Source organism: Nomascus leucogenys, chromosome 2 (assembly GCF_006542625.1).
Source record: "Nomascus leucogenys isolate Asia chromosome 2, Asia_NLE_v1, whole genome shotgun sequence".
Taxonomy (NCBI): Eukaryota; Metazoa; Chordata; class Mammalia; order Primates; family Hylobatidae; genus Nomascus; species Nomascus leucogenys.
Genome location: NC_044382.1, coordinates 151221165 through 151236406, shown reverse-complemented (window position 1 = coordinate 151236406; position 15242 = coordinate 151221165). Strand labels below are relative to the sequence as shown.

At 55.9% G+C, this 15242-nt stretch overlaps 1 protein-coding gene across 5 annotated transcripts in view; it reads right to left on the bottom strand.

Annotated features, from left to right (window-relative positions):
• Nucleotides 1–5489: 5489 nt before the first annotated feature.
• Nucleotides 5490–15242, bottom strand: part of KIAA0513 (KIAA0513 ortholog) — a 64430-nt gene continuing 54677 nt past the window's right edge. For 4 of the 5 annotated variants that reach the window (XM_012505206.2, XM_030819522.1, XM_030819516.1 and 1 more), the window contains exons 9-13: nt 14601–14678; nt 13401–13430; nt 9303–9383; nt 8861–8955; nt 5490–7754 (exon numbers count right to left, since the gene is read on the bottom strand). In XM_012505206.2, coding sequence (XP_012360660.2) covers nt 7705–7754; nt 8861–8955; nt 9303–9383; nt 13401–13430; nt 14601–14678 — 334 coding nt within the window. In that variant the 3' untranslated portion in view covers nt 5490–7704. The remainder of the gene's footprint in view (nt 7755–8860; nt 8956–9302; nt 9384–13400; nt 13431–14600; nt 14679–15242) is intronic. The other variant, XM_030819534.1, reaches the window with a different exon arrangement.

The following is a 15242-nucleotide window of genomic DNA, read 5'->3' as shown; positions in this document are numbered from 1 at the left end:
TTTGAGATGGAGTCTTGCTCTGTCACCCAGGCTGGAGTGCAGTGGCATGATCTTGGCTCATTACAACCTCCGCCTCCTGGGTTCAAAGGATTCTCTTGCCTCAGCCTCCCAAATAGCTGGGACTACACGTGCCCGCCACCATTCCCAGCTAATGTTTGTATTATTAGTAGAGACGGGGTTTCACCATGTTGGCCAGGCTGGTCTCCAACTCCTGACCTCAAATGATCCACCCGCCTCGGCCTCCCAAAGTGCTGGGATTACAGGTGTGAGCCACCGCACCCAGCCGAATAGTATATTTTAATTTATTCCTGTCAAAATTAGAAGAGCTGGGTCCTTTTTCTTTCACTAGATAGGAAACCTCCTACCCCTGTCTGCAGGGCAGCTGTGCAGGAAGAGGCCTGCCTGCATTTCCCAGAGGAACGGCCTAGGGCATGTGATGCTCTCCTTCCTGGTCCACACATGAAGAAGCTGAGGCTCAAAGAACCATCTGGCTAAGAGCATACAGTCAGCTGGTGGGAGGTGGAACTGGATCTGGGCCCTTCCAGGTCCTGCCCTGAGCTGCCAAACTCTTTGGGGTCTTCACTGCCTTTCAGAGGAGTTTCTCCCCTCCCTGGAGTTTGCCTCCGAGTCTAGCCCCTCACCTCCTGCGGGAGGAATCCCCCAGCACCACAGAAAAAGCCCAGATGCGACGCCCCAGGGCTGTGCACCCACCAGCTATGCCCACCCTCCCTGTGTGGCTAAGAGGGGGCAGAGGGAGAGCCGGGGACGTGGAGGCTGCTCTATTCTTCCTCTGCCTAGAGTGGCAGGGAGTGTCCCCGTCCACTCAGGCAGCTGGGGGAGGGGGACCTTGCATCCCAGCTCCTAGGGTCTGGGGGACACCCCTGTGCCCTGCTCCTTCCCCGGGCATGAAGGGGACCCCTGCATCTCAGCCCTGGGGTCTGGGGGATACCCCTGTGTCCTGCTCCTTCCCAGGGTTCATTGCTCATCTGTTTAGGCCAGAGTATCAGAATGTGGCTGTGGACTTCTTACAGTCAGAGAAAAGCAAAACCCCCCAAATGTTTGAAATACTTTTGTGGAACCGAGTTGGAAGGAACTGATGCAGGCGCCCTGCTTGTGTCGGGTAGGGGCTGTGGTCAGGGCCACTGACCACCCCAAAACCCCCAATCAAAGAGGTAAGGTGGCTTTGGCTCTGAGGGGTAGGGTCAGGTGTCCAGGTGGAGGGGTTCAAGGCACTGGCGGAGCCTGGGCCAAGACCCAGTCCAGAGAGGGGGTCCTTCATTCATGAATACAGACTGCCAGTGGCCAGGCGGACCAACACGGCCAACGTGGCTGCTGTATCTATTAAGACCCGGGTGCTCAGCCTACATGGGAAAAATGTCTATTTGGCCTTAGAGAAAAAGGTTTTCTTCTGAAAAGCTATGGGTATCACTGAGAAGATTGCAAATCTGTAAAAAGTCCTCATGGATGTGTTAAAAATTAAACACTTTTTTTTAAAAAAGAAGATAGTTTATTTCAGTTTCTACCTTCTGACAACTCAAGGTGCAATATATACACATATTTTTTTCTTCACAGCAAACACCTTTGATTTTAGCACTGTTTTGAGATCTTCACCCTTGACATTTCCTCAACCTTAAAATAGAGTTTGTAAAACATCACCGAGTGGGACACAAGATTGCAAAAATGCAACAGAGAAGATACTGGTGTCACTGCACGCCACTTGGGGGCTACCAACAAGGTAATGTCTGGATGTGACCACCACGAGTCTAGGAAAGAGAAAGCAGAGGGCGTACGCGTGGGAGACGCCACTGATAGTTCCAAGGGGGGCCACCAGGTTCAAGAAGGCGGCAGGTCAACCGTGTTCTGACACATTTACCTGTCTTAAGGAGATACATGTGTGTTGTCTGAATTTCTAGCTTTTCCTAGTGTTCAAACGTTTGCCTTATCATTCTCCAAGTGTCCACTCAGAAGACCCGAAGCAACAGCCCCAGGCTCGCCGGGACAGCAGGAGCTCCTCCCCAACAGCCAAAGCCAAGCCAAGCCGTCTCTTGCAGGGAGATCTGGAGTCCACCCCTTAGGACTGCACCTCCCGGAGGGCATGCGGTCATCCCCCACCTCTATTTCATGAGCAAATCATCTAGGATTAAGGAGGGAGCGGGCGCAGCCCCCCAGTTCTAGTCAATGCACACGGGATTTACTGACAGGCATCCTTTCTAAAGTGCAAAGTCCCTTAAAGCGCTGCTCAGGGGAGCTTCAGGCTGCAGCGCGCTCAGGCTCTGACTGTTTTGTCAGGTCCCAGAGTCTGCAGATAAAGTGGGGAGCTGGGTTCTCCCCAAATCGCACTGTCCTGCAGGAGGGGTGTAGAAGGGAAGTTGGGGTGAACAAACCCAGCCCATCGTCTCTCCCCTTGGCCATGGTGAATTTTTCCCTTTCCAATAGTAACTAAGAAACCCTAACCCCACCCCCAGCCCCCGTGGGAGCGCTGTCCCACTGAAATCCCGTGGCCACGTGCGTCCCCAGGCGCAGCTACAGGCAGGGCCGCGCTCCCGAGGATCTCACTCACCGCACTCTGCAAGCTAGAGACACCCACGCAACCCCAATCCCTTGCCAGCACCAGAGGCAGGGCTCCCACGGCGGCACCCATCCTTGCGAGCCCATCGGTCACATGATTGATTCCGTCCCTTTCCTGGAGAGCATGTGATACCCAGGCCCAGGGATGCATGGGGGACCGAGGCGCAGAAGGCAGGCCCCCTGAGGGCCTGTATGGAGGGTGGCTTCCGGGCCAGTGTTGGCCGCAGGAGAACAGTCTGGACGTGCTTCTTCCGTTTGGTGTCTCAGGCACCAACACATTCCTGTTCCTGGCCCGCAGCAGCAAGGGTTCCCGGGGTGCATGGCCTGTGTGACTCCAGGAAGCCCTGCTCTGTCTGCGGCCTTAGCCTGTGCGAGCCAGGCAGGGTGCAGCTGGCATCCGACTCCCCTTTCCTGTGGACGCAGCTGGGAAAAAGTGAAACCTATCTCCAAGAATCATCAACATGAATACATGATTTACAGGATAAGGGAGTGAGACGGCTGCATCCTAAGAAAAATGGTTCAGCAGAAGTGAATGGCTCACTGGGACTGGAAACAGGACAGGAAAAGGAGTGAGAATGACCTTGAGTGAGAATCTGGCCGCTTCGCCTCGTGGCTGCAGAAACTGAGGAGGGAGCAGCCTCAGAACACCCGCTTGCTGGCTCCAGAGGGAGCTCTCCCTCCCCTCTCCCTGAGGCTGGGCCACTGCCACCCTGTGAGCATCCCTTCCTCTGCAGAATGGCACCCTCTAATTTTTAAAGTTCTCTTTCTCAAGCTCCACACTGTTCTTGGAAACACTACTGGGCTCTCTGGCTGCGCTGTGGTCTGGTTTTAGGTAATTCAGTAACAAAGCTGATCTAACCACACGGGCCTAGCTGGATCCTTCCTAACTAAAAAGCCAACAGAGGCCGGGTGTGATGCTTCACGCTTGTAATCCCAGCACTTTGGGAGGCTGAGGTGGGAGGATCACCTGAGGTCAGGAGTTCAATACCAGCCTGGCCAGCATGGTGAAACCCCATCTGTACTAAAAATATAAAAATTAGCCCAGCGTGGTGGTGTGCACCTGTAATCCCAGCTACTCAGGAGGCTGAGGCAGGAGAATTGCTTGAACCCGGGAGGCAGAGGTTGCAGTGAGCAGAGATTGTGTCACTGCACTCCAGCCTGGGCAACAGAGCAAGACTCTGTCTCAAAAAAAAAAAAAAAAAGGCCAGGCGTGATGGCTCACGCCTATAATCCCACCACTTTGGGAGGCCGAGGCAGGTGCATCACCTGAGGTCGGGAATTTGAGACCAGACTGAGCAACATGGAGAAACCCTGTCTCTATTAAAAATACAAAATTAGCTGGGTGTGGTGGTGCATGCCTGTAATCCCAGCTACTCAGGAGGGGAGGCTAAGGCAGGAGAATCGCTTGAACCTGGGATGTGGAGGTTGCAGTGAGCTGAGATCGAGACATTGCACTCCAGTCTGGGCAACAAGAGCGAAACTCCGTCTCAAAACAAAACAAAACAAAACCAAAAAAGCCAACAGATAGTGGGACCCAGGAAGGTCAGGCCTGTAGCTTCCAGCTCAGGAAGCCCAGTCAGACTGAAACCTTTCACAAACTCTTTACAGTGTGAACCTGCATTCCTAGTGTCGGGGGTCTGGAATACCAGGTGCTCCAGGGTGATGAGGTAACCCACGCAGAACAGCCTAGGGAAAAGCGCATCTCACAGCTCCAGCCTTCTTTCCTCATAACTGAACTCCTCAGCATTACTGGGCTTGGAGGAGTGAGCGAGGCCTGTTTGGTTTCAACTCACAAGGAAGGAAAGAAGAAGAGGGTTGGTGGTGTCTGCGATTCTTGCACTGGGCCTCGGTGCTGGTTTTAAACCAAATATGTGTTGCTTGGATTAACCTGAACATCAGGATTTTAATTTGGGTACAGAGCTCAGAAACTGGACTCTCCCTCTAGCCACTTTTTGGAAATTTCAGAGCTATTTGGCCCACTTTCTTTCTTTTGGCAATAGGAAAATCACAGAGTCTACCCCATTTCACTTACAGATAACCTACTACATCAGAACTGAGCTCTCTGGCCTTTGGTTAAACATGCGCATGCACATGGCAGATGCAATCTATTAACACGGCCCCTCTTAAACATCTATCAATGTTGCTAAAATTGTATCAATGTTGCTAAAATTGTAACAAAGGATAAAAACATACAATACTGCCTATCAACATGTCCTGTTTTCAAAGCAGGGAGCTTTTCACTTGCGCGAGTTGTTTGCATTTTGGTTCACTAGGATTGGCACAGCCCTCCAGGTCGGGCGGCAGAGTGCCTGCAACGGCCCCATGGGTGACAGGCCTTCGTGCTCCTGGTTTTGGGCATTCTGCCTGCTGGGACTGGGAACCTCTCCCCAGGAATCACCTGACACTTCCTGAGTTTACAGAGGGGCCACCAGAGCTCTCCTACACCCAGGTGGCCCTGGGTGTGCCCCTGGTGTGACACCTCCCCACGCAGGGACCTTTGAACAGTGTGGCTGGGTCCGCTTGCTCTGCACCACAGCCCAGCTCATGCCTGCTCTGCCCAGGTCCTGGGGGAAGGGAGGAAACCTTGGTGGCAGGCGGTCAGCCCTGTCCCAGGCACACTGGACCTCCTCCAGGCAACCCTGGCCAGAGCCACTGTCAGCCACAGCCGGCAGGAGACCACAGGCACCTCCCGAGCCGCTGCCTGCTCTGCTCACAGCACAAGGGGCTGTCTCTCGGGCACCCTGTGTGGATGGAGCACAGAGGGGACCCTTCTCTGTCAGCGTTCCTCCAACTCTGAGGAGCTAGATCTACAAGAACAGGTAGTAAAGAGGGAAACAAACAAACAAAGAAACCCCCAAGCCTTTCCTCTCCCTGAAATGGCTATTTCAAGAGTCTATGTGGAGAAAAAAGTGTCAAGACCATTTTTGAAGTTAAAGTGCTTGGAAAAAAGCCCAGCGAAGTCAGCGCTGCCTTTCCTTCCAGAGGCTGTGCACAAGCTCTCCAGCGCCCCTAAGAGAGCCTCAGAATCAAACAAAACTTCCATACAAAAATCCTATACATACAGGGGTAAGTCCTGTGGGCACCGCAGAACAAAGTCTGAATGCATTTCAGCTAACATGAATAATGCATGACTAAGAATGCTGACGACGAGGCGGCTGAAGGGAGTGCCCGGACAGTCAGCCCTAGAGTGTGGCCTGAGTTTCACCGGGAGGGGGAGAGCAGTGCCCTGGAGCCGTGGCTGGATGCTGCAGGAGGTGTGTATTATCTGCAGTTGGCATCAGAGCGAGGGGCGTCCGCACACCCCTCGCTCTCTGACGTTTCTCCGAATGGATTCAGTGGAGACATGGCCGTTGGGACCCAATGATGGGGGAAGGGGCACCCCAGACTGCACAACTCGCCAGCCCTGACCCAGCTCATGGCGAGCACACTGGCAGCATGGCCACGGTCTGGCCAGCGGCATCGCTGGGCTGAGATCACTCATGCACCATGCGGTCAGGGGCCCTGAGCCCCGGCTCCCCTGTCCTGCAGTCTGGCAGCATATGGTCCAAATGCATCAGATAATGCCTCAGACACACATTCTGTGATCCAACCAATCTGCAGCACAGATTGTTGTCTCTGGAGAATGTTCCGTCTCTAGAACATTCCGGGGAGGCATTCCCCGGAGGGAAACCTTCCAAGCCGTGGCCGGGTAAGTGACTCTCAGGCGTTTCTGTGGTGCTCACAAACAAGATGGGACTTATCTGACCGCATGTCAGAGGAGGTAGCCAGGAAGGGCAGGAGGGGAGGATGGCGGGAGGAGGGAGAGCCCCGCGGGCCTGTTTCGCAGTCAGGGACCACGGCAGCGACGGGCAGGAGGCAGGGGACCCCAGGCGGCCTAGCAGCGTCCACACACGGTGAAACAGAAGGCTCTGGATCCAGCATGCAGGTGTTGGGGTCAGGCCCTCGGCCCACGGGTTGGCCTGGAGTACCTGGTACAGACCCACAGAAGAGAAGGGCCGTGGTTCCCAGGCAGTAGGTGTGAGGTGAAGGGAGTCTCTGCAGAGGCTGGAGGAAGGAGCTACAAAGGTCTGGTGGGGAAGGAAAAAGCACCTCCGGAGCCCAATGCTCAGCGCTTAGAGGCAGAGGCCACGCCACTGGCTCACCCTGCACGTCACATAGAACTGCCTCTCTCCAGCCGCTGCCACTCCCAGCTCAGACTTTCCTGCCTTGTCTGGAATAAAGAGCAGCACTGTTTGCTTTTAGAAAGGGTGGTTGTCTAGTGGCTACTAAAGAAACTTCTCTTCCCTGTGCTTCTTGCGAGGGACACACGGCACAACGCCGCTTCGTGACCATGGAGCCTTCTCTGCTTCAGAAGGGAGCTGTCCACCAGGCGGACGCATTTCAGATGGTCTGTGTGGTCTGCCGCGGACATCTTGGCACTGCTGTGACTCTGGCAGAGACACACAGATCCTGGGCCGTCTGCAGGGCACACACACGTCCCTCTGGTGGGAGCCAGGTCTTGCTCTAGCCAGCCAAGAGCATCCTCTACACCGCACCCACTCTCTCTCTAAAACAGGCGTTTCCTCCTCAAGGTTCCTGTGACTTCCCATTCCTGCCCCACAGAGGGAGACTGGTGAAGAGTGAGGACCGGCCACAGCCCCACGCTGAGAGGGCTGGATGGGAGCCACGTGAGCACCCATTGCAGGGAATGTGGCCCACGGCCACCCACCGTGAGTGGCAGCGCCGGCCCTCCACCACTGGGTGTGCCGGCTGCAGCCCCACCTCATGGCTGTCCTGCCTGCATCCCTCGCCCGCCCCCACCCTCGCCAGCCCTTGGCCCATGATGGCCCATGGCGTCCTTCCCCTCCTCCCTCTTGGTCTCATCTCACAAGCCTGGCACTCGGGGTACAACTGGTCACCTCGGCTTTAGCCGTGTGACCCAAGGGACACTTTGGCACATGGATGGGGGTCGCAGACACAGGCAGAGGAGATGAGGGAGGAGCAGCGGATTCTTCTAACCGCTAGTCCTAGGGCAGCAGGAGTGGCTCTGGGTGCTGCTGGCTTCATGCAGGTCATCGGGTGGGGTGACGGCCGGGCGCTGGGCCCGGGAGAATGGCGCGTGGCCTCAGTCCTCCTGCGGAGTGCGACCTCTGAGGCCTACTCAGTGGCCATTTGCTCAATGTGGTCACTAAGCAGCTTGTATTGCTCTGGAAGAGAAAGCGATGTTATTTATCAGATGAAACATGGTAACAGGGACAGGTATATCCTGCATTTGTCACTCGGACAGGGACGAATCAGGCCTCCCTGGGAGCAGGGCTACAGCTCCTGAACCGCACTGCCTTCTGCAGGCCACACTGCTTGCGTGCTTCAGGGCAGGGCTGTGCCACAAGGGCGCGTTACACACACAGCTTCTTGGCCAGCACGCCACCTGTGGGACAAGCAGGTGGCTGGAAGGGGCCCTAAAAACTGGGAAACGCACCTTCTTATGCAAATGGTGTCATGGGGTGCAACCCCTACAGCCTGTGAAAGGCACGGGGCAGTCCGTCCAGCCACCCTGGGGAGCGGGAGAGGTGGCAGCATCCCCCTTGCCCTTTGCTAGTGAGGTGGGGCTGCTAGCAACATTCTGAGATCGTCCAGCGGCCACTGGCACTCTCACGCCTCCTGAGGCCACTCCACCACAGATCCCTTGAATGAGGTGGAGAATGGGATTTTCTAAAGAACATGGGTCAATCCGTATCCATGCCTAAGTGTAAGTCCTTTTCGACGAAGAGGAACCAACGCCTGTGGCAGATGGGGGGGCCACAAAGGGACTGGCCCCCACGCAGGAGGGCGCCAATGTCACAGCAACTCCCTGCTGTCACAGAAGCCAGAGATTCTAGAAAAACCTCAAAACTCCCTCCCCACCACCCTTGTCCCCCGATACTCGTCATGGCAGTGTGGTCTGAGAAAGAAAAGGACGACACGTGACAGCCATTTAGAAGGGGGCAACTTGGGGCCGGAGTTTGGCTCCGTGCAAGCTGAGTCCAAGCGCTGCATCCCCCTTCTTCCTCTGCCCTGACTCTGAACACCCAGGGTGGGGCCCCAACGCCCGCAATCCCATCTAGCAGAAATGGATTCCAAATGGAACGAGAGGTGTCCTGTCCGTCTGTCTACACAGACTGGGGAGAGAGGAGGGGCCGTCTGCCGAGAGCTCAGCCTCACGTTTCCGACTGCAACACGACATGCCTTCTGGCAGTGCAGAAGTGCCAGCGGGCACAACACTGGCTCCTGACCCCCCCGCCCACCTCCTGCCAGCGGCCTCCCGCAGACGCACCTTCATCCAGGTTGCCAATCACAGCCTGCTTCTTCAGGAAGTCATTGCACAGCTTCTTGTTTAGTCCGAAGGCCAGCATGTTGTGCGTGAATGTGCTGCAGGAGAAACCCCAAGAGCGTCACCTGCCGGCCTCCCAGGGGAAAGGGCCGGGGAGCTGGGCCCTCATCTCTGGAACGCCCACCATGGCCTGCCTGGAATTGTCAGCAAAAACTAAAACGCACTGCTGCCTAATGAGCCACCAGCAACTCTCACTGTGGCACAGCGGCCAACAGGGGTCGTGTAGGAGGCGGATCAATTATGAGCTGGCATGGAGGCCAGTGTGATGAACCCCATGCCTCAGAGCAGGCTGACATCGCATCCCAGGGTGTGACGTCAGGTGTGACAGCTCACAGGCTGGGCCCTCCCCCTCTCTCCCCTCCCGCTTTCCCACTCTGGCCCTTACCCCAGCTGCCCGAAGGTGATGTTCTCGTTGAACCGGAGGCTGTCGTCGCGCTCCTCCTGGGTCATGTGGCACCACTTCTCCCTGCAAGCACAGGAGGTGACAGGAGCGGGGCTCAGACGGTGCTGTCCTTGCCCCAGCTCCTCGCCCTGTTCTGACCCGCAGGTGCTGGCGGCACCCGTGTACGGCTCCCACCGGGCACAGTAGGGGGTGCCTTCCACCGGAGAGCCGTGTGCTGGGCCTTCCCACAAGGCCTGCTGGGATCCTCACACCACGACTGGGGTCCCCAACATTCATTTCACTCTTCATAAGAGATGTGGAAACGAAAGTGCTCTTTATGGCCCTGAAGGCGTGGAGTGCCACGCAGCTATCCAGTCATTCTACAGGCAGCGAGGCTGGCCCCAGAGCCTCACTACAGTTGGAGAGTGGGGTCTGGGCCTGTCCTCGGGGGAGAAAACTTCACAGAGGGAGGGGAACTGCCCAACGTCCCAGGACAGCGGGCCTTGGTGGCCCAGGGAACGTTTTTAGACTCACACCTGTGTCTCCTCACCAGCCTGACAGGCCAAGCGAGGTGCGACATCCTGGGGCCAGCTGCGGATGGCAGCTTCCACAGAGGCCGAGGGCGCTGAGGGCCACACTGTCCCCTGTCTACAGAGGGCTGTGCCCTGCTCAGCTGTGGTTTCTCCATGTTGGCTTTCTCGAGGGCCTCAATGCTCTCTCTAGTCCCCTCCCTGAATAACACAGACCAGGCCCCCATGCTTCCCGCCAGCCTCTTTGACCGTGACCCTGAGAATGCTGTGGACTATGGTGAAGACGTGAGAACAAAGTGCTAAAAACCCAATAAGACGGCATCGGCCGAGGTTTGCACGAGCTTCAGGAGCCGGCGGGGACCCTGATGTGTTCTCCGCACATGGCCTGAAGTGGGAGGGTGTTCTGAGCGTTCACCTGCTGCGTGCTTTAGAGGAGAGTGCTGTTAATCCCTCACTTGTCCAGGGCAGAACAAGGAGGCTCCCCACCCCTTCCCAACCCCTCACTGTCACAGAGCTTTTCTGTGTTGCTGGCTCCTTCCCTTCCCTCCAGGGCCTGGGGCCTCCCCGACCCTTACACAACTCCCTGGACACCACGTCCATCTGAGAAGCTACCTGCAGAAGCAGCTGCGAACGTGGAGATACTAATTTGAGCCCCTTTCCCCCTGAAAAGAAAACTGGATGGATGAGTCTGATTAAAATAAGGTTGAGAGGAAGATCAAAGAAAGGGGAGAAGGATGGCATGAGAGGGTGAGAGGCTGGGATCATGGAGAAGCCAGAGGAAGAGAAACAAAACAAAGGAACATGAACTCCTGGCTCCTCGCCACCGCCTGGCCCACAAGAGGCCACTGGCACTGCTGCAGCTTAGCAGGGGTCACAGGACATCAAGGGCATGATGGGGGTGACGGACAAAGGTCACTCCCAGCCTCCTCGTGCCGACGGCAGGATGCCCACGAAGACACCAGAATATACTTCCAGGTACTCTGCAGAGTCCCATCCCATTTCCTTCCTACTGCCTTTCCCTGAAACAGACACCTTGAGGGTTGTCCAGACACATAAATCCCCGCACCACCCACAGGCCTGCTGTGCACAGTTGTGCAGGTTGGGCGCTGCACAACCCCAGACCACACGGGAACGGCTCCCTTGGAGTTGTGCAGCACAGCGGCCCTGACCCCTCCTCTTTCTGGGCCAGATGAGGAGGCAATTCTTCTTGCCATGGTGAGGACGAAAGCTGGGACATTTAACCTGACATCTCAAGAAAGAGGTAAACGGTCAATGGCAGTAGCAGATCAGGTAATGCCCACGATAAAATCACTTCTTACAGCTGAGTTCAGGCCGGGTGCGGTGGCTCATGCCTGTCATCCCAGCACTTTGGGAGGCCGAGGCGGTCAGATTACCTGAGTTCAGGAGTTCAAGACCAGCCTGGCCAACGTGGCAACTCTGTCTCTACTAAAAATACAAGAATTAGGCCGGGCGCGGTGGCTCATGCCTGTAATCCCAGCACTTTGGGAGGCTGAGACAGGTGGACCACCTGAGGTCAGGAGTTTGAGACCAGCCTGACCAACATGGTGAAACCCCGTCTGTACTAAAAATACGAAATGAGCCAGACGTGGTGGTGGATGCCTCTAATCTCAGCTACTCGGGAGGCTGAGGCAGAAGAATCGCTTGAACCCGGGAGGTAGAGGTTGCAGTGAACCAAGATCGCACCATTGCACTCCAGCCTGGACAATAAGAGCGAAACTCCGTCTCAAAAAAAAAAAAAAGAGAGAGAGAAAACAAAAATTAGCTGTGTGTGGTGGCGGGCACCTGTAATCCCAGCTACTGGGGAGGCTGAGGCAGGAGAACTGCTTGAACCCGGGAGGCAGAGGTTACAGTGAGCCGAGATCGTACCACTGTACGCCAGCCTGGGCAACAAGAGCAAAAGTCTGTCTCAAAAAAAAAAAAAAAGAAAAGAAAAGAAAAGAAAAATTAGCCGGGCATGGTGGCGGGCACTTGTAATCCCAGCTACTTGGAAGGCTGAGGCAGGAGAATTGCTTGAACCCAGGAGGTGGAGGTTGCACTGAGCTGAGATTGCGCCACTGCACTCCAGCCTGGGCAACAGAGCGAGACTCCATCTCAAAAGAAAAAAAAAAAGATAAAAGAGTTCAGTTTCCAGTACTGGTCAAGCTCTGACACTGGGCAGCGAGCTGAACATGCATCTACACTGCTACGGTGGGAATCTGGATGGGACCAACCGCCTGCTGAGAGGGAAACCTTCTGAAACGGAGAAGCGTCTGCCTCTGTACACAGAGAGGATAATAATGGCATCTTGCTGTCAGCAGAGGTTACCAAAAAAGAGATGGCATGTTGGAAGCATGAGGTTGCCTGGGGACTTGGAGGCAACCTCACCCCCTGCCACCTGCCTCAATCTCAAAGCAATATTCGGCCTTCTTCTGGGGAAGGCTCAGGGGCCGGTCAGAGATGAGGAGCTGGTGCAGAGCTATGTGTGGTCAAAGCGAATCTGCCCGGGTGAGAAGGCCCAAGAGGCCAGCTGTCCCCTCAGCTGAGCTCAGCACAGACCACCCTCCCCAGCAGCACCAGCCAGCTCTCAGAGGATGCTGGGATGCTCCCAGCCCTCCTCGGGCCAGGGCTGTGGGGCTGACTCATTCCTGGAAGGCTGGTTAATCACACAGTCACCCTGAGAGTCAGTGAAAACCCAGGGACTTTGTTCATGAAAGGAGGTGTTTGTTAGGCCTAAGTGCTCCTTTGAAAGCTGTAAATCTGCATAAGAAACGCGATTGCTCACGACGATAAACACTACAGACATATCACTGATTAGAGGAGGCAACTTCATGAATCCTCCAACGAAAGAGACTCTGTTTGAAGAGGCAGATCGGCAACGCTAAAAATACATCACAAAGGATTCTAGCCCACAGAAAGGTGAGCAGAGAGTCAGACTCCTCTGTGGGCTGGCAGGAAACAGCCCCATTCTTGGATTTCCTCGGGGGCCCCTTGCACCCCCATCCCTGAGTGGCTGGGAAAGTGGGAGTGTGTCCTTCTTCCGTGCCTCCCTCAAATTGGCGGCCCCAGCACACCCGAGAGTGGGTGGTGTTGCAAACAGGACAGGCTCTGCACCCCACCCGTGGCTTCCCAGATGAGCCGGGACCCACTTCTCCGGCGTGAACAGTGAGGCCAAGGACGAGACTTTCAGGTCTGCTCAGAAGGGGCCGGAGTGGCTGGTGGAGAGCACAGCTGGCTCAGAACTGGAGCCCGCTTTCCCCGGCGTCACCACCTTTGCCTCTCGAGCTCATGCTGTCGCCAGGGCGTCTCAAGGTGTCACATTTGTTTTCTGACTATTTCGGAGTGCTCTGGCCTTGGGAGGCTCCCACCTGCCCAGTTCCGGGACGCATCACCAGCCTGCCCTAGCGCTGGCCTTACCTCCCCAGGGCTGCCCTCCCCACCAGCCGCCAGGCTGCACCTGCGTCTGGGCTGTGCCTGCTGCAGCAGCTCAGCACAGTGCACAGCCCCCACCCTGCAGTGGCCTTCGCAGGAGCCCGCACTGTAAAATGGAACAAAGTCACGTGGACACACACACCTCTTCTCCTCCTCCTCTCCAGCATCCCTTCTGGAGCGGCAGCAGAAACAGGTAAACAAAGGAACATGTCAAAGTCATGCAAGATATGTGGATGGTAAAAAGAGAACAAGCAGAGGAGGGTTATTACAGGCAGAAACGGAGCGGGACAGAGAAAGACAGGATATTTGAAATAAATTCACTTCCTAGAAGTCTGAGAACTAAAGAGGCAACGCCCCTCCGCCTAGACGCATCTAAGCATTTCCCTATTCTGGTCTCCTGGCAGAGCCGGGTCTCTGGAGGGTCCTCGGGCAGTCTCAGCTTCTCTCCCTCTCCATGAGCCTCTCTGCCTCCCCAGGAAATGTGGCCACGGCAGAATGCTCTGGGCCTCCCGCCCCCAGAGGGTTTTAGCTGCCTCCAGAGGGAAGAATTTCACTTGAGACACGGCAAGTGCTGGTAGACTCGAGTCTTCCCCCCAACAGCAGCCATCTGCCCACTCTCCTGACGAGGGTTAAGGGTAGGGGGTCTCCCCAGTGTTACAGAGGGAGGGATGTGCTTTATTAATGAGGAGACCAGGGCCGAGAGGTTCAGAGACTTCAGTCACATGACTGGAAGGGGCTCCCCCAGGGGCTGCCGTCCCTCGCTGTCATGTCGCTGCACATGGTGGACGGCACCTTTGCTTGCTATGGCATCGGCCCCCATGGGGTGGGTGCCAGCCCCTCCCCTCTGCCATGTGCGAGATGGCCCTCAGCGAAGCTGGGAAGGTCTGCTCAGGCTGCAGACCCAAGAGGTGAGTTGCAAGCGGCAACTGCATTCCCCAGGCACCAGCTCTTGAAGGCAGTCTCGGGGGTGGTGCCCAGCCCTTCCTCCCAGCACCCTGCTCCAGGCGTTTATCCTCAGGATGCTGATTTTGTCCAGCAAACAGCAGGGTGGGCCCAGCAGCGGGGGTCCTGATGGTCTTAGTGGGAGTTTGCATTTTTAGGAGGGTCAGGCCAAGTCATGCCAGAGCCCCAGGACAGAAAGCGCTCATGCAAGCTGAGCACCCCCACCCATGAAGCTGTGACCCCTCAGGCAGCTTGCAGGGCACCAGGGCCACGAGGGGGTGAAGAAAAAACAGACACGTCCACTCAGCTGCTCTTCTGTTCTCCTCTTCCGAAACCGGGAAATAAAGCCACTCCCTGGTCCTTTTTCCTGAGGACAAATAGGGCCACACTTTGCTCCTACCTGGTAGTGGGAGATCGTTTTGTCCTCTCACAATGGACAGCGTCAAAAAAGGCTGCATTCCAGAACCTCAGCGTGTGCCTGCAAGACAGAGCCCCAGTCACACTCTCTCCAAGGGGAGTCGGGGAGGACACGGGTTGTGGGCCCCTTGAGGGATAAACAAGGGTAGTGTCTCACATCCGTCTGAGCTTCTAAAAAGTCTCAGAGAGGTCGGGCTGAGAAGGAAAAACTGAGCATATGGCTTGATCTAATTACAGCTGTTTCCCTGGGGCTCCCAGTGGCTGCGCACCTCTTAGGAGAGATAGCGCAAGTGGGAAGGAAAGCTACGATAACCCGGCTGCACTGCTGGCAGGAGGGCACCGGCGGGCAGAGTTGAAGCCACCATCTGTAGGACACAGAGGTGGGCTCTTTTCTTCTTCTGCCTTTCCTGCTGGGACTCCCAAGAGGAAGCAGAGGGCTGGGAAGATGTGCTTTTCTACATCAGCGACTAGTAACATAAATGGCAACCAGGCAGGGACTCGTCGTGTGCTGAGCGAACTAACGTTCATAGGGATATTCACAGAAAAAAAAATTCTTATTTTATTTTTTTGAGATGGAGTTTCACTCTTGTTGCCCAGGCTGGAGTTCAATGGCACGATCTCGCCT